Here is a 22,602-nt window from a genome sequence, read left to right as displayed (position 1 = left end):
CAACTTTCTTTGATTTTTTTTTCTCTATCGTATTTTTTGAATTTCTAAAATTTGATCCAAAGCATCCTCCATAATAACACCAGTAAAATCAAAAGGATTTGTAGTCATCATGAGTATTACGGCTGTAATACGAAAGGTTTGTTATGGCACTAATTGTATGAATTTCTCAAATCTTCTCAATACTCTGTCTTAGCGAATAAATATCAAAACATTTCAAAAAATAATTTTTAAAAACTAATCATCTATAAAGAGGATTTTTGATCTCTTGTTACTAAACTGTTTGTTTCTAATTACTAAACTTACAAATGGTCATTTTGTTAACAACATTTTGTTCAGATCAATATGCTTTATAAAAAAATTAAATTGTTATTTCTAACATAGAATCAGATTTTTTTTTTTTTTTTTGTTGGAGATCTATGAATGAAAGCCATTTATCCCTTTATAACTTAGAAAATCATTATTTTTTTAAAAGCAGCTTTCAAGTTTTTTTAAAAATAATATTTACATTTATAACAAAAAGTATCTTTAGTTAGCTATATATTTTCAAAATTATCAATCTAATTTCAAAATTAATGGCCGGGACAAATATCCTACTCTCGGTTTTAATTTTTTGAACCGATTGCTTCATTTTTAAATATTATTTTACATTGGCAATAATGACAAAGAATGCTAACTGAAAAAAAAAAGCAAAAGAATAGCTTCTATTTATTTTTGATGTTCTTTTGGTATTATCACTTCCTGTAAAAATTTAGAGATAAATAGTTAAATAGCGTAGCATAGTATAATTTTATTAACTTTAGCGATTGCTAAAGTTAATAAAATAATATTACACTAAATGTCTAGTTTCTCTGAATATCACGTTAGAATGAAAATCTACTTTTAACAAAATGAATATCTTATACCAATAAGAGGAAATAACTTGACCGTTCAAACAGCTATGAGCTACTTTCAATTGAGAAAAAATTTATCAACAAACTTACCTTGAAAGTTGAACGAATTGTTTGCTATTTGCTGTTTGCTATCATCTCTCTGAGTATTCTACTTGAATGATTGATGAAACGTAACTGCATCTCATCTAAATAATGAAATAAGAATAAAATCTGCAAAGAATTGAACTCATTTAGTTGAAATAAATATTGGTAGTGAATAACCAAACTGTTTGACAGGATTTGTTTAAGTTTTTAGATGAAGACTGATTAAAGTTGTAATTTTTTGTGAATTTTTTTTTTTTTTTTTTTTTTGTCATTTTTAAAACCAAGCATAAAGCATACTAAGTGCATATGCAAAACACACGAATACATCAAGAAGATCAAGAGTATAACTGATTAACGTTTAAAAGTATATTGGCTCAACATATGACTATATGAAGTTCGCATCATTTGCCTTAACCTCTACACAATTTTTAATTTATCTGAGCGGATAGAGGATTCTTTTTCAGGAATTTTCTGCCCTACTTATTCAATTTCGAATTTATGGAATACTTGAGGTATTTGGATATTATGTGTAATTTTTGTCAAATTATAACTTTTCAGAATCATTTAATGTCAGCTTTTAAATCTGAGAAGTGATAATTTGATGCATGAATGACCCACGGGCATAGTGATTAATAGTAGATTTACCGACAGCTGAAGAAGAACTAAATGAGTGATTGCCAAACAATTTTTTTAAAAGTTTTCGTAACATTTGCGTGTGTAAAACGTGTGTTGCTCCTCTTTATAAAAATTTAAGACAGCAGAAGCCTATTTCTAAAAGAAGAAGCCGGATAAGACAGAAACTTGATACATAATATGAAAGCCTATGGCAAATTCAACCTCATCTACTCAAACACAGCATCGCCACAGGTTAAGTATTTTATTAAGACATAACTGTAGAACAAAGAGTAATCCGGTAAGTTGTCGAGTCTACTTTAACTTTTTTTAATTTGAAGTAGATATTAAAATAGTAATATATAATCTGAGAAAGTTTTACTAGCGCAGAACTTTAAAGGAACAATGAAGCTATTCATACAAAGAAGGGGGTAATAATCGTGATCTAATGTGGGTTGTTTAGTCAACAAACTGCGCATTCTTGTGTAAATCCGATCAAACAGCGCACGTAAATAAGATAAGCCGATCTTTTAGTTAACAAAAAGCCATTTTTAAAAATTGCTGTCTTATCAAGTGTGAAAAGAAGAGTTTAAAAAAACTATAAGAAAAATTTATTAGATAAGTACTTCTTAACCTTTGACCCACTGAAAACACTTAATCATTCATGATAGTTTTGTCGGTGTCTGGGTGCCTAAATAACAATGCTGAAAGAAAAAAGATACAAGCGTGTGTGGGATATTGTATTTATCGCTGTTATAAATGCCGCTATCAGAATGTGCGGCATTGATAAATCTCACAAGGTGTTGAAACTTAAATTCGCTGAGAGGGTGCGAAATCTTTAAAACGAGCCGATGGGTCAATAAACTCCGGGACCTTCATTTGGCAAAGGTGGATGGTCTGATTAATTGGCATGTTGTTCATTAAAAGGTGGATTGGTAACTAGCAAGTAAACTTTATTAAGGTCGTGTTGCAAAATAGATGCTGCGGATGATTTACTAAGTATTTCTGTATTTTAACTTAGTTCACGCTGGTATATGCATGGCTAACAGTATGCTACCTATAAAGATCATGAGAAAATCCATTTTCTGAATTAATAAGAAACCAGTATTCATGATCATTCTGGTTCTGGTGCATTCATTAAATTTATTTGCATCGTTATTTATAAAAGAAATTGTGTTCACTTATCATCTATTTAAATATTATAACAGACAATAAATTGGATGGTTTTCTTTTTCGTAAGTTTGAATAATAGAGGCGTTCTTAAAATTTTTTCAATAATTGTTTTGCTTTTTGAAGGATAGGAATCACAAAGGACCGAAAGGAAAAGGGCAGTCAAATGAAATGGTGTTCCAGATCATAATCTGTTATTGTTGAATAAGGTGTTATATTTTGTTGATATCGAAATTTTATGAATTTCAAGAGTTATAAATAAATCTTATAATAAGTAAGTATAATAATAATAAATAAGTTTTCGATATCTTTAAGAATTTTCCGAAATTTAACTAATTATAACAATGTTTTGTCTGCAGAAGCAATTTGCCATTTGTGCTGCATTTCTGTTTTCGCACGTTTACTGTTTGTTGAAATTCACTTTACTTTTTGAGAAAATTAATTTCTTACTCGCTGTTGGGTTGCGCTATAAATGATAATTCTGACTTAAATAAAATTTATAAGGAAGAATCAGCTCCTCTGTGAAATGACAATATAAATTTTCTTTCAATTTTTGTCAACCATTTAGTAATCAGTAATTTTCTTAATTACTATTATCCTTTAATTATTTGTTGTAATTTTTTTTGTAATCTAAAGTTATATGGCTTTGCGTATTCAGTCAGTCTTCTTGTATACAAAGTTTATGTATAGTCGGCGAATTTTTTTAATGAATATTTAATGAGCAAAAGAATTAAAATTTATTAAATTAAAATTATAATTTATAAGAATTTCTATTTACTAAATTTAACCTTACATAGAGAAAGTTTCGAATAAAATGTCTGATTGAATCCAAAGTATTTGGTGTAACTTATATATACAGTGGCTCAAACAGTTGAGAGTACACCTTATTTTTACGTCATAAATCCGACTTTCAATATAAGTAAACATTACTGAGAAATGCAAACATGTTTTTATTTTTACACGTAAAAAATGGTTTAATCTAAAGTAAAAACAGAGAACAATCAACGAAAAATTTCTAAATTGAAAAGTTTTAGAAGCATTTTAAATAAACATATGCAGATTTTTATCTCAAAAAATCGAGAATACACCAATGACATTTTTGTAATATCTCGTATAGAAAGAATATATATCAGTATTTAGTTGCATGTCTTTTGGCTTTTATAATCGTCTCTAAACATCGTGGTACCGATTCGAACAATTTTTGGTGGCATTTGAAGATATTTTACTCCATTCTTCTTGCAACATTTGTTTGAAATGGGTTTTGTTTCTAATTTTGTGCTTTTGGACCACTGTTTCGAATGTGTCCCACAGATATTCAATGACTATGATGTCGGCGGACGGTGGTAGGGTGTATAACTGCTGTTTACAATGAAAAAGACACCGCATTTTGACGTTACGTGCAGTTTGTTTGGGGTCATTGTCCTGCAGGAAAATGAAATTTCCATCTAAACCGAAATTTTTAGCCCTTTCCTTTAGATTGCTGCGAAGTAAAGAATAAGGTTTATCCAAGTAAACCATATGGCTTATACTGCCATCTATAAGAACTAAATTTCCTACCCCGGATGAAGTCATACAACACCAAATCATGAGAGCCAATCAATCAATGAACAGAGTCATCACCATGTTTAACTGTAGGACGTAAATTTTTTGGAACCAAAGTAGTATTAGGCTTTATCTATACGGTGCGTCGGCTGACACTGCGAAAAATTTTGAGTTTTCTTTCATCACTAAATATAACTTTCTTCGAAAAATTATTGGTCTTCCAATTGATGAGTTTTTGCAAAATTCAAACGTTTTTTCTGAATTTGCTAACTGATGAACGAACGGCTTCTCTCTAACATAAGTTTCAGAACTTTCATTCATGCCTATGATATCAGAAGGCCTGTAAAGTGCCATAAGTTACAACAACAACAATAACTTATGCTTAGGATTTGCGAAATATATGCAGCAAGTTGGATGAACCATATGGTCGCAGCAATCTAAAAGAATGTGCTAAAAATGTGGTTTTAGATGGAAATTTCATTTTCCTGCAGGACAACGACTCGAAACACACTGTCCATAATGTGGTGTCTTTTTCATTGTAAATAGCAGTTACACATACACCACCACAGTACCCCGACATCAATGGCATTGAATTTCTGAGAGCCAAACTCGAAATAGTGGTTCAAAAACACAAAATTAGAAACAAAACCCATTTAAAACAAGTGTTACAAGAAGAATGGTTTAAATATTTTCAGATACTACGAAAATTTGGTCGAATCGGTACCACGACGTTTAAAGGTCATTATAAAAGTCAAAAGACATTAAACTAAATATTGACAATTTCTTTCTATGCGAGATATTGCAAAATTTCATTGGTGTATTCTCAATTTTTGAGGCAAAAATCTGCGTACGTTTATTTAAAATGTTTTTGAAATTTTTCGCCGATTTTTCTTTATTTTAATTTTAAATTAAACCATTTCTTATGTGTATAAATAAAAACATGTTTGCATTTCTCGGTAATGTGTTGTTTATATTGAAAGTCGGATTTATCAAATAAAAGTAAGGTGTACTCTCAGTTGTTTGAGCCATTGTATATATATATATGCTTTTTTGATCTTATGATATAACTTCGCAGTGTAACGCTATAAGTGTAGCACAAAATTTTGTTTTCCCTGGGGAAGGCTGTTGAATTTTTAATACATTGAAAAGCAACTCTATACGCCACTGAACTTTTTCTTGAACCCATTGTCAAAATAATTTCTCTGCTCTAGATTATAATAGTTAATTATGTCTGATTTGTATTTGAAATTTTTTAATTAACATATTTATCGCCTTAAATGAATGTATGCATAATAAATACTTATCTGAACAAATGTTATGGTAAAATCGATAAAATTGGTATTATTGATATTTTCCCATTATTCTATACGGTGATTAATCACTTTAGCATACAAGATTTTTCAATCCTGTTTTATCATAGGTAACTTTATGCATTATAAACGAATTTGTATAAATATGCATAATAAATGGATTTGTAGAAATAGAAATGCCAAAAAAAGAAAGGATGAACTACTAATTGTTAACATTTTTAATCAACTTAATGATTAATTTAAATATTTTTTTCGTGCATTTTTCCTGAGTCTCGAATGTAATTCTTTTATAATAATGACCATGATCGATCGATGCTGTTTTAGTTTGTATGGCATCACTAGTTAATGTTTTTTTTTTGTCTAATACCAAACTAAAAATCTACATCAAATATTAAGATTATTTCTCATAAATGCATAGTTCGTCAAGCTATGTAAATGATCCCAAATTATTTTGTACTGTTTATGATTTTTAATCAATAAAATGTTTTCTTGTAAAGAATATTCACAAAAAAACAATGGCAGAAAACTGAAATCGTAGAACAAGTTATTGCTCGATGTATAAAAATGGAATTAAAATACATAAATGGTCGTTAGAAATACTATGCATATCATTCATTTTAGAAATTAAAAAAAAAATCATTGCAATTGCATTAACACGTTGCCATGTCAGTAATAAAAACTTTAATTTTGATGCACGGAAAGACACGAGAAAATTCTTTTTAATGAACTAGAACTACTTCTAGACAAACTTATAGCAATGCTCTAGATTTGTGAAAAATTTAATCTACCAGATCTTGAATTTGTCGCTGACTAAATATCGTGCTATCTTTCGTCATGTTCTTTTCTTCCTCGACATTTCAGAGTTCTCAGGCAGGGTGATGACAAAAAAGCTTCCTCTTCTATGCAAGAACTCTTTCTTATCGTCTGACCTTTCCCAGCCTATCAGAAAGCTGCACCCCCTTTCTCAAACCCCGCTATCTTGAGGCGAATGACGAAAATGCGGCTGCGAATATTCTTTCAGCAAAAGGACCATGAATAATGGTCAAGTATGATATGACAGATTGACAATTTGTCATTGAAACTATTCTTCTATGCGAACTACCTTCCCTCCCTTCCCGAATACTGTATATATATATATATTTTTTTTTTCAAATCAAGTCACAAGATTTTAGAATAATCGTTAACTATTTGCTGAACGATGGAAGAAAAACATGTTTGACAGATCAAAAATGTGCTATTTAGTTGATGAAAGAATGAATGAATTTGCACAGTAGCCTCCTAATAAGAAGGCAAAATTTAGTTTAAAGAATTTAAATGATTTATTTTTAAAAATTTGAAAACATATTATGACAATTGCTACCTAATTATTTTAGCTAATTCCTCGTGAAATTTGTATCATTCTTTCTTAATCCTTTAAAATGCCATTCAATATGATATAATTATCAACTATGGGGTAAAACTATCAGAGCGCTGTATTATGTGTTAAAAACATAATTTATATGCAATAAAACACAATCAAAATATTTTATTTAGTATAGAAAATTCTTGGTCAAATTATTAAGAACCAAATGGTGGTATGACTCGAAACCAAAATTTTATCTCAAGAGCTGTAACATACATCGTGACTGGATACTACTTTTGTGTTAAATTGCTCCATGTATTGTTTTCTTAAAACAAAAATGAATCTTGAAAATCTAAAATACAATGGGGACTTGATTTGTTCTTCAATACATGAGAAATATTTTACATAATCATTCTATAAGATTCTCAACCTTAAATTTTATTCTTATCCTATTATTTATATTGAATTATTTTTATTTTTTGTATCTAATTTGTTTTTCTTGCGATAATTAATCAAATGTTATCCTCCCTGCATCAAAATGTCTTCCTTCAGCCTAACTGTTAACTGATGTTTGTTACAGAAACAAAATTGAATTATAATTTATAGCACTGCACATAGCTAATTATTAAATCATATAATTCATCTTATTAAAAAAACATAAATAATACCTAATAAAATTTTGAATTTTCATTCATGGATGCCGTAGCGATCGCTATCAGTAATCCTATTCATTGTTATGGGAAAACTATACTTTTCATTTGATAATATAGAAGGTGCCTTAACTATGACGTTTGGGCTCTGGAAAATAGTTTGTCATATAAGCGTAAACTATCAATTACGATTTTTAAAAAACAATATCTTATTTTTCTTGATGCAAATCCATTTGTATAGTTTTATAATTTTTTTAATTCATTTTTTCAGTTATCGATTGTGAAGTGTCCGGTTGGGGACCATGGTCAGCCTGCAGTTCTGATTGTGGCTCTGGTACAATGGTGCGAGAACGGAACATTCTTCGAGCTCCTAGAAATGGTGGAACTCCTTGCCCAGAACAGATGCAAACAAGAGGTTGTTATGGCAACCAGTGTGAAGCCAAATCTATTGCTAAGGCACGCCGAGGTAAGAATTATTTAAAATATATAGAATTACGATCCATTAAATTATTTTTTTATTGTAATTTTAAAATTTAGCCCCCTAAATGGTATCTGGAATTTTTGGTTAATACTATCTCATTATAGGGTCTAGGTGTCATTCTGGGAAACAAACTTTTAGTCTTAATTACAAGTTTTAATACGATGAAGATAATTTACTTACATCGATTTAAAATGATTTTAAAGATTACGTGAATAACTGAACAGAAATACTTTTCATGAAGTAGGATTTTTTTTTTCTCAGATCTAATCAGGATATTTGAACAATTACATGAGAAGGAAAATAAAAATACTGAAATCACAATTAATAAGCAGGAAATAATGCGAGTATTAAAATGAAATGTTTTATTAATTAATTTTTTAAAACTGCAGGGAAGAAGGGAATCTGAAAAATACGTAAAGAAAGATAACCTATTTCTGAATTTCTCTTCGAAAAGGAATAGACTTCTCATCATTTTAGTCGCATTTCAGACGCTTTTAATATAATTTACTGTAAGAATTTCCTGTTTAAATTCCTACTAAACATTAAAGGTTTCCATAAACTTATAACAGATTTTAGAAATAGGTAATAAAAATGAAATCATTGTCATCACGTAAACATAGGTTGTATTTAAAATATAAAGAGGAAGAAATTTCAGTTGTTATTTAACAATTTTATCGTTTAAAATTATAGGTGAAATTTTTAAACTTCCAGTTACAGAAAATTCAATGACTAATAATTTGCTTCAATTTATATTTTACAATTTATAATAGAACAATTTAAGTAGGAGAGTTCAATATTTTTATAAATAAATTTTTAAATACATCAGTTTCCATTATATTGAAATCATTAATATTCATAATGTAAAGAAAATTTTCGAAAAATATTTTTTAATCAAATTCCGCTTTTAATTCATTTTGAACCTATTTGGATATTTTCATTTAAATTTAAACCATGCGCTTTAAGTAAAGTAAACTTCAACTTAAAAAAAAATCTATTTCTTGAAAGATATCATTCAAACTGTACAGCGAAAGGATGTTTTATTTTTTGATAAACTCTTTAAAAACATAAATAACGTCTTTCTTACTATGTGCCAAACATGGATGTTTTAAATTGAAAATTGCGAAATATTTCTCCGCTAGAACCTTACAGAGTATATTCTTTGTCCTAGAGGTTTTTACACCGTGACAGATGTAGTTGCACTTTCGTAACACCTCATTAACTAGTCCTTGGAACATATCTAAAAAAGAGCGCTGGCAAAGAAAAGTTTGGAAAACAAGTCGCTAAACTCGAACATATAATATGAAATATCCGTTCGTAAGTTGTAACCATAGAAATCTCCAACACTCTGAAAAAAAATTACAATTTAATGCTGTTTTTTTTAGGAAAGGTCGTTGCTCTTCTCCATTTCATTTAAATTAAAGCTTGTGATGCCCTTCCTGGAGTGATACTCAGGTTCTTTTTTTAATGGGAAAATTACCATCGAAAGGTATCTGTTGTTAGGAGCTCCTCAAATTTAATCGTATTTGAGTTATTCAAGGATTCTTCTGAAATTAATTAGGTGTTCTTATTAGGAAAAGTTTAGAAATCGATAAATGTAATGATGTTTATATTGTTTGGGCAAAAATAGATTTTTTTTTCTCTATGTTAGACCAATAGATGGTATTCTACATACATGATAAAGCATAGTTATGTATTTTTCTTCAAGTTTCAGCATTCTTAGCAGTACATAAAATAAAACTAGACAGTGTTTCGTGAAAGATTTCAATAACTTATATATTTGCTATAAGATTTACATATGTTTGAAATCCAAAACTTTATAGAAACTTAAAAAAAAAAAAAAAAACTCGGAATAAATAGATTTAAAAGATCCGCTCTCTTTTGTGTATGAATTTCCCAATATGTGTTAAATATTATTTTAGATAATAATACTCGGATGTGACAGTTCAAAAATTAAATTATCATCAGCAGTCTTATAGCTACATTCCTAAAAATTTTTTTCCTTACTCAAGGTATGCGCTAAAGGGTAGAGAATCAGAGGTATGAGATTTCTTGAGGATTCAAGCTGTAACGTAGAAAAATAAAATTTACTATATTTGAAATCACAAAATTGTGTATATATGTACGAGACACCATGTCTGAGTGGCGAATTACTCGTATATGTTGACAAATTGCGAAATATTTTAAATGCTTAGTAAAGCATGTTTTTAGAAGTTCATATAAAAAATAGAATAATAATTATAATAATAGAAAATAAAATTATTCGTCAATAATAACAAAATAAGATTTGTATAACATAAGACATCATTCAAAAAATTATTCAGGAAATAAGTGAATAAAATGAGTTACAGACATTATTCTAAAAATGAAAACAAGTTAGATATGACCTTGAGTGACGATTTCTAAATTTAAAGACCAAGTTTCGAATTCAATTCCGTAAACGAGCCTCATTGTACTAATTCGGTACCTCTTTGTAGGCATATAAAATATTTGTAACATAAGCGCGATGACAAGGGTAAGTACTGATAAAAAAGAACCGATGCGAAGGACATTAAATCAGCTCTAGAATTTCACACCGCCTGTCTTCCATTCAAGAAGCAGTTTTTATAATATCCTTCGTTGTAACGACCTTTTTAATGATGATGTGAATGATATTTAATGTTCTTAGTGATAGAAGAAAAAGTTTTTTATTGGATGTTTCTAGAACTTAACAATCGCAAGCAGCAGATGAAGCTCATAAATTGTGACAGAATTTCAGAGACCCTTATGGTGAATAGCAGCAGGAAGGGCTTCTTAGTGTATGTGACATATTTTTTTTCACAATGAAATGGATGTCTTAGAAAAAAATTGAATCAGAATTGTTATGACTTGTTGAAATTTTTATTGGAACTCGAGATGAAAGTCAGTTATATAGCTCAGCGAAAGTCGATATAACTTCGTTACTTAAAAAGCTTAGAGTTTGGTCTCCTCGAGATCTTACATTCAATTTTGAAGCGAAAATATTTAATATATGTATATTATTACTGCAAATAACTCTAAAATTTTAAATGACATGAATCAACATAATCAGAAAAATGTACATTTCAAACATTGTTAGTAGTTGTATTTTATATATTTATATTAAAGCTGTCTTTTCTAGGTGTAAGATTATTTTTCCTGAAAATATACCATTATAACATTATTAGTTATAAAATATTTTTAATCAGTTTATGATGATTAATTTTCTAATCTTATTTATCTTTTTAACTTAATATTACTTATTCATTTTTACTTACTGATTTAAACATTATAATGCGATTAGCTTCCGTAAATCGCATTGTAATGTTTACAAAATAAGAAGTTTTCGTGTTTTTTATTTGAAAAAGTATTTTAGGTCTGAGGCTCGAAAAAATTTATAAATTTCAATCAAAATTATTTATTTAAAATATATTTTTAAAAATTCCGAATTTTGTAGAAAATACTCAAAAACCTTTTTTTAAACCTAGAAAGAAAATAAAGAGTTTCAATAAAATTTAGTATTTTAAAAGTTGATGGTTAAAATACTGCTCAGATAATGATTTTTTTATAAATATATCTGTATATTAATATATTAAGAATTTTTCCAATATTTTGAGAGCTAAACAAATATTTATTCGCGATATCTAACTTTTGTAATAAATATCATTCATTTCTTGACAAATAGACCACTAATCTCATCTGAAAACTCGAAGAAAGCTGTCAAAACCGGGTCTTAAGATTGTTTTGTGAAAAAAAAATCAACAAATTTGTCAATTATTTTCCTTTTCCTGCACAAATACAGACGTCTTTTTGTAACTGTGGTAAATAATATTGCGAAAACATTTGATCTCAGTGGCCTTGCTGTTTTGATCAATTTATGATATTGGCATTCGAAGACAGACGAATGCCATATTGTTTTTTTTTGCCCCTTTCACACACTATGAATATCTGAACTTTCAGGGTCCTTGTTCTCGATTTTTCGAGGCTGGAGAATCTTCAATGGTGAACTCTGTAACCGACAAAAGAACTCGTAATTAGGTCTTCTTGCTTCGATCGTTCAGTGAACGGTAATTGCTACCCGATTAAAAAGAAGCACTTCCAGAGAAGAGACAACATTTTATTAACAGCGATATCAAATTGCGTATTCTGAAGGACGAAAACCCTTTTTAATTTGTTGAAAGAGCATAAAATTATTCCTTGCAAAACTCGGAAATTTTTATAAAAACAGTTAACGAATAAAAATAAAAAGGGAATAAACGAAATGTGAGTTTATCTTCACTTTTGAAGTTTTTGTCACATATTTAATGAAAAAGAAATAAATAATAAAACGACGCCTTGCTATTTATCTCATCATACAAACTTTAAAAATTCGTAGAAACTATAAAAAAATTCATAAAATTGATCTGTGGTTATTGTGAGATATGCAATACACGATAGCTTAAAATGGTTGCCATCATCTTGTGAACTCTTTTTACAATAGACACATTTATCATGTTAACTATTTTAACTATATCTTGTTTATAAATTCTAAATTAATTATTAACTATAGATTTTACTTTTGTGAATAACTTTTTTCAAAATGAAATGATAAAATATTACCATATAATTTTTTGATCGTAAGAATTTTTAAACCCTTAAATTCTGAATGAAAGAACAGTAGCATTATTTTGCCTCGATCGGAATTTATTCTGACTAGATACTGGATTTAACACTCGAGATAGATTTATAGGAAATATGGGGAAAATAAAATAAGGGAGATTTGAAATGACTTGAAGAACAATTCATTTTTGATGAACAAAATTATATACATATGTCTGATGAACTATCAGTTTCCTATTTCAAGGGAGTCAGTACTTAAGTTTCCTGTCATACGTATTTAAATCTTTTAATTTGGGAAAGAAAATAAAATTTTTATAAATGGCAAAATACATAAGCACATTTGATTTTTTTTAAATACTTATTTCTAGTTTTAAAAATTTCAAAATTTTGTCAAAAATAATATTTTAATCTCTAAAGGTAAGGAGAAGGATTGTTTTAGAAAAAGCCATTGTATCAAATATTAATATAGAATTTTATATGTGAATTTTTAGAACTTACATTAATTTATTTGTCTACAATCCATAAAAATTAACAGTTAATACTTATTTTTTAAAAATGCGTTTATATAATTCGATTTTTTTAAGATGAAGTTTTGTTTAAACAGTTTGAAATAGTTATCTCTTAATCTCTACTTATCTTTAATAGTAATTTTGAATCACTATTATCTTAATTTAAAATTTGAAAAATGAACAAAAAAAATCGATTCTTTTTAATATGAATGTTTTATTTTATAACTTTTAATTAAAATTTCTCTTGATATATTTTTAGCAATTTACCTTCTCGGAATTATCTCTTGGATTGCCAGGAATCAAAGAAAAAAAGTGAATATTATCCTTAAGAAAAGAAATGTTGATATTAAGGCCTTTTTCTCCAACACAAACTTAAAAATTGAAATTTGCACAGAATTTTAAATTTCTTTCATCCCTGAGATTTACCCCCCCCTACTACTTAATATTTAATTACGTAATGAAACACAGTTTAATGAAATATTTCTAATTTATTCGACAATGCGGTATTTTATTTGCACCTTCTGTCACTTGTTATACGACGATTCTTTTAAACTGTCACACTTTGTGGTTCGATGCCTTTGTCGCTATAACCTTAATGAGGGTTTTTTTATTTGAAGATATGTTTATTCGTTTCAGATTAAATTTCAAATTAGCATGTAATATTTTGATATGAATATTTGATTTGGCAGTGTTAATGGTTTATTATATTAAAAAACATAAAAAATTCTAAAAAACATACCATCACGATTATTGGAAAATAAAATGCACTTTTTAAATAATGGAGCATTAACTTGCTGTTAAACTAATCAAAATTAAAAATGATACTTGTTTGAAATCGAACAGATAATGAAGTCTGTTCAAACTCATATGAAACAGATCAAACGCACCGCTCAATTTAATTTTTATATCTGTCATCCATTTTTTATTTGTTACTTGTATAATGTTACGCACATCATACAATAATGAACAGTTAGATATTATATGAGATATGTATTTATTTTTGTTGCATGTCGTGAATCGAGTCCATTATGTTGTTAAAATAAATAATTCTAAATTTTTGTGTAATTATTTTCCCTATTTTAAATTTTTCATTGTTTTTATTCTTTTATATTCATTTTTTTTCCTTTTGTTCCTTGAATGTGTCGGTGTATCCAATTTTTCGCAGTGCACATTATTTAGTGTGATAATTGTTTCACGGTATAGGGAGAAAAAATGTGGCATAGCATTATTGAAAAGTGACCATTTCCTGAGTTTATCGATTTTAAACGATTTTTATCGCAATCTTTTTTTACGCAATTTTTCAATTAAAGTACATTAGATTTAAAAATACAAAAAATTAGATAGGAAGAAAGTTTTATCCTAAAGTTATCTAAATAAATAAGGAAGTTAATCATCGCATTGTAGATGCGAGAAAGTAAAGAATAATATGAAATTTCTTTTCTATTGCAGAAATGGCTCTTCTCTTGCCAGGGAAATTTTCCCAAGCCCGTGCCATCAATGACAGTACAGATATCAGAAGAAACTTGAGGTTGAAATATCCCAAAAATCCAGCAAAGGAAGGCAGCAAAGAGTAAGTTATATAAATTGCATAAAATTAAATAAAATGTTTAAAAAATATTTTCTATGCTAATATGGTTTTATTTTCTCCAGATGTAACAACATAATATTGAGTTTCAGTTTATTATTCGAAAAAGAAATAATTTTTAAATATTTCATTATATTTTAAAAAATTTTAATGAGAAAATTTATACTGAATTTGTGGGAGAAGAATGGAAGGCACAGAAAATAAAGGAAACAAAGTTTAAATTTCTGAATTTTACACCACTATATTTTTACTGAGTTTATTCTTTATAAATACAAATATGCAATTTGCTAAATATAGAACGAGTCTAAAGTACACAGCTGATGACGGAAAAAATTTTTTAAGTGCGCACATCTAAAATTTAAAAAAAAAAAAAAAACCCTGGAAACATTTTTTTTTATTAGTTTATTTTCTCGGATACGATGTATAAAGAAAGTCATACTTCATCGTCAAAAAAATTCGATCTCGAGTTTGAGACAAATCTCCTCCTTATGCTTCGAAAAACACATATTTGGAATTATGTCTGTTATTCAGTCTAACTAAGACAAAGATAACTTATACCGAGGAAATTTAGTATATAGTCTGTACACTAAATTTTTGATTTCTATCAGTTTTGAGTTAAATCCATTCAAAAGAATTTTGCCTGTCCGGCTATCCAAACATAATTTAACACAATAACTAAAAACCGTAGTGGGCATGCATATAATAATATGCATGCTATTACTTAAAAACATAGCTTTTGTTGGACGAATTTCTTTTTAATAATAAAAGACGAGAATATGAAGCGAAGGAATAGACGATTTTAGGAAAAATAAATGAAAGTATTGTTGAGAGATATTTGAAATACTTCCCAGGTCATTCTGAGTGAAAATGCCTTTTGGAAACATTTGGAATATATTTTTAAAGACTATTTTTTTAATAAATTGCAATCTTTCAATACAAAAATTTACTAATTTACATAAAGATTTTAAAGATTCTTCGCTTTTTTTGTGGGGAGGTTGAGGTAATCTAAAACTTTTCTCTAAATGTCTAAAAAATTTTTAACAAATTTTGCCTTTAGAACTTTTTTTTTTTTTCAATAGCCATTCCTCCCTTCCATTTTTAACTGCTTGAAATCCACAGCTCTTGAAAATTTGTCACGTGTCTTTTCTAAAAATAAGAAGACATTTTCTTATCCCATTAGGGATAAACTTGAAATTATTGGTCAGAGATATATGTTTTCTACTATTACTCTACTAGTCAGTCTTAACCTTAAAATTACTACTTATAATCACGAAATTGCTTCAATTTCTTTTTTAAAAAAACTCCTTTCCTTGGAAAAATGTTTAGAAAGAGTTAGGAGCTCCTTCCTCAGTTACTTAAAAAAAGGCTGTTGGTAAGAAATTCTGAAAAATTCTGAAATTCTAATTTAAAGAATTAAAATATTTTTATAAAAAATAATTTTCCTATTATGCTTGAAATCAATTGTCACCTTTATATTTTTTTCTGAGCATTGAGAGAATATTCAGAAATTATGAGAAGTCATTTCCCCGATAGCGAAAGTACAAAATTTCGAGGATATTTTTTTTAATTATTATTTTCTTAAATATTTCGATTTTTATTATAGTTAAATATTTAATTCATTTTTACAAAATTGAATCTTAAAAAACTCTTTTAAAATATTTTATGTATTTCATTAGCGCCGGCAAAAGAGTAAAACCATTTACAATCCATTTACTTCCAAACCCCAACTTTTGAATACATTTCATATAAATACAGGGTGTCCCAAAAAAATGTATACACATTTTAGCAGCTGATAACTAAGTTATTTCTTCTTTCTTTACGGACTGAACCCATTGAACCGAGTGATGGCAGACAGACTTGAATTTGAAGAAAGGAAATTTATTTTAAAATGCTACTGGAAGTATGAAAATGCAGTAGAAGTGCAAAGACAATTTAAGAGGGAGTTTAACAAAGAACCACCTACACGAGTTACCATCACTCGAATTAGAGATAAGTTTGAAGCTGATGGAACTGTTCAGGACGTCCATAAACCTGCAACAGTTGTTCAATTGAGGGCACCATTGAACATGAATGTACGAATATCCCAAGGGAATTGTTCCATCATGTGTGCTATTCCATCGCTTCGCGTTGTCAGCAGTGTCTGGAGCAGAACGGACATCAGTTTGAAAACATGCGATAATAGAATGATATTTGAAGAATCTTTTACATGTTGAAAATTATTCGAATTATAATAAACCCTAAATTTACAATTATTTAAAGTGTGTATACATTTTTTGGGACACCCTGTATTTCATTTTAAATGAAGTCCTTTTTAAATTTACCTCCAAAACATTCGTCCTGAAACCAAAGTAGGTTTTGATAATTTTTAATTAAAAAAAATGTTAATGCATAGTAGTAAGCTCAGACTTATTTTTTATAATTTCACTCTTTTAAAATTTAGTTTTAATTAACAGAAGATTATTTATTCTGTTTTTATTATCAGAAATTATGTGAACCGAACTTTCGATTATCAGAAGATTACAATGTCCATTAATACAATACATTACAGTAATCGAGGTTCTTCTGCATTCTGAATGATTATAAAAAATCTCTTTAATAATTATAATTAAATAATTTTAATTTAAATAATTAAATGAATGGTAATTTTATTAATTTTAATTTAATTTTAATAATTAAAAGAACAGCTGGAAGTTCGACACATATGCTTATCAGAATACGTTCCTTTAAAAACACATAAATTATTCAATAGTTTTACATTTATTTTTTATTTATCATCATTTAAAATCTGAAACATACACGTGTTATATAACAAAGCAGAAGAATCTTTATATGGAATATTTTTGTAGAAAATTGATGCTGTATGTTCTAAAATATTTAGCCTTAATTTATAAAATACTCTAAATCAGCGAAATTTTTGAATGCAAGAAAGAATAAATTTAAACAAATTTACCTGGCTGTGACAAGTATCTTGCATTTATTAATTCTTGTTCAGACTTACAAGTTTTCAATTTTCTTCAGTGTAAGCTAATTTAAAAGAAAGTTTAAAAATGGAGTTATCTCTTTCAGTATTACTTGTCATAAAATCATTTTTAATATTTTGTTGCCATTTTTATTCTGAAGTTCTAAAAATATTTGGTAAACTGATAGCACTAAATGAAAATAAAATCGTTTGCCTTTTGCTTATAGGCATATTTTTGTTTTTTGTCGGTCACCATATTGCTTTCTTTGTCAGTAAACTATTAATACGGAATACAGAACTATTTAAAATTGTATTTTTAAAGTTTAATAAAGTTTAAAAATATAAATTTAACGGAATTTGAAACTTATGCGAAACTTTTTTTGGGCTTACTTCCGAAATAAAATAAAGCCGCAAAATAATTATTAGACCTTAACCTGAAATGTTGTGCTATTGCTTGAAAAATTCAAATTTGGTTCATGCTGTGTTTTAAGTCTAATTAAAATTAAAGTTAAAAATCATTAACTGTCAAAAACTTTTAAATATAAATTTTGTGAATATTAAAACTTTTATTTTTTTAATCAAAATGTCTAAAAAAAAACTCGAAATATAAAAGTACAAAAATATTATAAAATTAATAAAAGAATAAAGCAAAAAGCAATATCATATATAATAAATTTTTAGCTGACGCTAGAAAATATTTTATTTTACAAAACTGAATAAAAGAAACAAAAATCACTTCATTCTATTAATCGGAGTTGTTTTTAAATTTTAAAAAGTATGGAATATCAAATTAGAAGTATGTAATAATAATAATCGATGAAAATCTGCATTGAAATTAATATAGGAAATATTTCAGAGAAAACCTACTTCATTATCTTATTTAAATTTTTCTTTTCTTTTTGAAATCTTTAGAAAGGGCGAAAATGTTGTCAAAAATATTTATGAAATAATACATCAAAGATAATAATAACAAAAAAATTATTGCACGTGTAATAAATTAACCCGGAAATATAGCATACCATCCCATGTTATGTTAATCGTCATGAAAAATAATATTTAATTTTCAGCAAAATTAATACGTTATGTAGAGTAAAATTTCACAGATAAGCTACAACAAAATGATGAAATTAATTTGATTTTCATTATAATAACATTGTTACAAATTAGAAATGCCAAATTTAAGAATTTGTTAAAATCATGTAAAAAATTATACTTCAATTTAATTGGCATCATTAAAAAAGTTAATTTTTTTGAGTTTTAATATGACCTAAAAATTATTTTTGTGGGATATGCTTTCAGAAAAATGTCAAATTCTTGTTTATTTTTAATTAAATTTTAAAATTTGACTATGAGTGTTCTATAGTTTTTAAGAACTAGAACACATGTGTCAAATTTCAACAAGATTGGGCAAGAATTGTATAGAGTAAAGAGATCTATAAAACACACACTCACACAACAATATGATTTAGATAAAAGATTATTGATTATTATTATTATATGATTAGATTTTTATAATAATGTGAATTTTTTATGTTAAAAGAATGATTCTAATGTAAATCATATAAAGAACTAATAAAATAAAAAGAACATACACACAACTTAATTTAACATCTAATATAGGTATGGAAAATAGTAATAATATAATAGGTATAGGAAATAGTATGAAGTAAAAAAATAAATAATAAATAAAGCTATCGTCTCAAGCAATAAAAAAAAAAATAAAAAAATGTTGCTATCGTTAGGAGTTGAAATTTGCTAATGTATAACAGATTCAAAACTGGATGAGGATTTTGCTTGGTTTCTTTGTGGTGTTTATTTTTGTTGATGATCCATGTTTAATAAATCCGTAAGTTTATCGTTTATTCTTAAGTTTTACAAAGAAAACACATGAAAAAATTCAGAGAACATAAATGTTAAGCACTAAAAAGTTAGATATGTGTTGTTGTCAGAAACTTCAAACAGAAAAAAAATAATAATAAATAAAGAAGATGTATAATTACAGATGTATAACTGTTTATTCTTCACGCTTTTAATTTTTTTTTGTTGTTGTCTCAATTTCCGATGTCATCAGTTCACTTAGCGAATGAGCTGCTCCTCCAGGTAATTTCTTGTTGTACCACTTTCATTTCTCTTGCGAATAAAATAAAATAGATCTTATTGTCAAAAGATAACAGTAAGATGCAGTTTTATATACCTCGCTCTATATCTCCCGGGAGGAGCACTTAAAAATGGTGATGAGGAGCTTCAATCATATTGGTTAGTTCTCATCGTCCTAGTGGACACGAAAATGACGTGGAGTGACGACCTCCTAGAGATAAGGGGACGTGCTCTCTAAAGGAGAGGTTGCACCGTAGCCGGTAATAGCCGTAGAACTCAAATATAGTTCCTGTCTATGCTGTCACAGCATCCGGTCATTCAGATTTTTTCCATATACCTAAGGGGTGGTCAGAAACATCGACTACGATACCTTACTTATTTTATCCAAATATCTATTTTGAATTGCCGGCGTTCTGGCCTACAGGTAGCGCGTTTTCTCCGTGATCTGGCCGCCCCGGGTTTGAGTCCTGGTTGTTCTTTACTCTGTGTTCTATCTATGAGGTGTGTGAAAGAGCCTCTCAGTAAAAAGAGGCTGGGCAAGCGAGTGTGTGAATGTCATCTTCATATGAGCTAGAAGTCAGACTTCTGCCCTGGGGTGCTCAAGGGTCTTTACCCTCAGAAGCTACTGCACCCCTCTTTCCGTTCTAACGCAGACACGACATCATCTGTTTTGAATTGGTGGTGTTTTCTTTAAAGTAGATTTATTACTTTATTAGCACTAGATATTCTAAATCCGTACAATATTGTAATAAGGCAATATTATTGTAAGGCATTTTGTGCGCACACTGTTGTTTAAAATGGTTTTTTAGAACATGGATCTTTTATGAAACTTTTAATTTCTTGATTTTTTTTCTACCAGTCTCGGTGCTCAAAAGCTTATTAATTTCAAAGAATTTACGTAAATAACACTTTTATTGTATTCATTTCAGGTATTGCGTTATGTTCGAAGTTACGAAAGTAAGAAAAGCCTGTGAAAGCATTACAAATGATGATGTCTCAACACTCCTTGTCAAGGGCGCTCATCTCTGCATTAGCTGTGAAGACGCTGCTATGAGAGGACACCTTGGTTACAGATGCAACGGGCATGGCGTGGACCACAAACCTACCAGGTGGACATACGTCGCTAATCCTCGATGCAATGGACGCTGGACAAGGCTGGAAGTTACTGACCGGTGCAAAAATGGAAAACCCGATTTCATTTTTGTTTAAGGAAGACTTTAAACTTACTAAACGCATGAGCAAAACAATCGAAAATTAACTTAGTATAGAAACTAAGCATTTTATATGTCGCCAGTTTATCAGGTTGCGGTAGCTTTTCAAATTTTAAAAACATGTGATTCAGTACAATAATTTTTGCAAAGCGTTATTAAAAGCAGAAGTATATCAGATTGTTATTTAAATCTTCTGTGTTTGCAATTCTATATTAGGTAGAAAATACAAATTGAATGCTGAATATTCTGATAATGAATTATGTCATATGCATAGGAAATTTTTATTTGTGCAAAAATGTATAGCAAAGATATTAATAAATGGGATATTAAAACATATTTTATACAACAAAATTAGTATTTACATAATTGCTGAAATAATCTGTTGATGGAGGTAATTAATTATCAGTGCTAGAATTCATTACATTAATTTATTACTTAAAACAGAGATTTGTATCAGATTTAAAATACTTTTTCCTTTGGTGAATATTAAGAAATCATTGTATTAAATAGGAAAATGGTGACATATCATTTGCTAAATTTCAGTAATGGAATCAACGATCAAGTAGTCTTCAAATATCACAAATGTGGTTTTCCAAAATGATTTAGAAGAGAAAATCACATGCAGAATTTTGAAAGAAAAATTGACAGCATAAAAAATAAAAACAATGCAAAGCTGGTTCTGTTGCTTATTCTGCTGTTTATTTATATATTGTTGTTTCGTGCAGAAAAAGCATTATGTATTCATTGCTAGTTTTTTTACTTATTTTGTAGATCATTATTCAGTAACTATCTGAGCTGTTATGATATTTGTCCTGTTGTGGAATCATGTGGCAATTACGTTTTATGTTACTGATTTGATTTAAAAGACTGCATATCATTTGACAATTTCATTGAAGTTAATGTATTACTTATAGAAATCAACCAAGTCTGTGAATTGAAAATTCTCGACATTTTTCTAGCCTAATATATATATATATATATATATATATATATATAAAGTAAGTTTACTTCGTTTCAGTGATTCAAATTAATTAAGACATTGTATGTCTATTTAAATTATTATTACTTTTTTATCCATAGGATTATAACAAAAAGTTAATAGCATAACATTATAACAGTAATAATTATAATAAAATCAATAATCATCTAAAAACACAGATTTTTGAAGAGTAAATTTGATATGAAAAAAAACCAAATATTTTACTAAGATGAGAAATTCAAGTGTTGTTATGACATAAAAGTTCACAACAGGCGATAAAAAAAATTCATTTTTACAACATTAACAATACATTACCATAATGTAATGTACAGTAAATGGCATTTTTATGTGGGAAACTCTGTGTGTGTCCTTATTCCAAGATTTTAAGTGTCATATATACAAATATTTCATTTACATGTACATATTTAAAACATCTTAACAAGGTTATCAAAAATTTAATGCTAGAAATACATGCATAAACATCTTTGATAATCTCTTAATTTTATTAACTGGAAAAAGAAAAAAAAAGCCCATACATTTAAGAAAATTTCAAAATATTTTCAATAACTGAATTAAACGTCTGTTTTG

At 28.0% G+C, this 22,602-nt stretch overlaps 1 protein-coding gene across 1 annotated transcript in view; it reads left to right on the top strand.

The window, feature by feature from the left end:
• LOC129967037 (somatomedin-B and thrombospondin type-1 domain-containing protein-like) overlaps positions 1-21,046 on the top strand; it is a 33,026-nt gene extending 11,980 nt beyond the window's left edge. The window contains exons 2-4 of the mRNA XM_056081675.1: positions 7,872-8,066; positions 14,633-14,753; positions 20,754-21,046. Of these exons, the coding sequence (XP_055937650.1) occupies positions 7,872-8,066; positions 14,633-14,753; positions 20,754-21,033 (596 nt within the window). The 3' untranslated portion in view covers positions 21,034-21,046. The remainder of the gene's footprint in view (positions 1-7,871; positions 8,067-14,632; positions 14,754-20,753) is intronic.
• The last annotated feature ends 1,556 nt before the right edge of the window (positions 21,047-22,602 follow it).

This window comes from Argiope bruennichi, chromosome 4 (assembly GCF_947563725.1).
Source record: "Argiope bruennichi chromosome 4, qqArgBrue1.1, whole genome shotgun sequence".
Classification (NCBI taxonomy): Eukaryota; Metazoa; Arthropoda; class Arachnida; order Araneae; family Araneidae; genus Argiope; species Argiope bruennichi.
The sequence above is the reverse complement of the archived record's forward strand: the minus strand, read 5'-3'. Positions and strand labels throughout refer to the sequence as shown.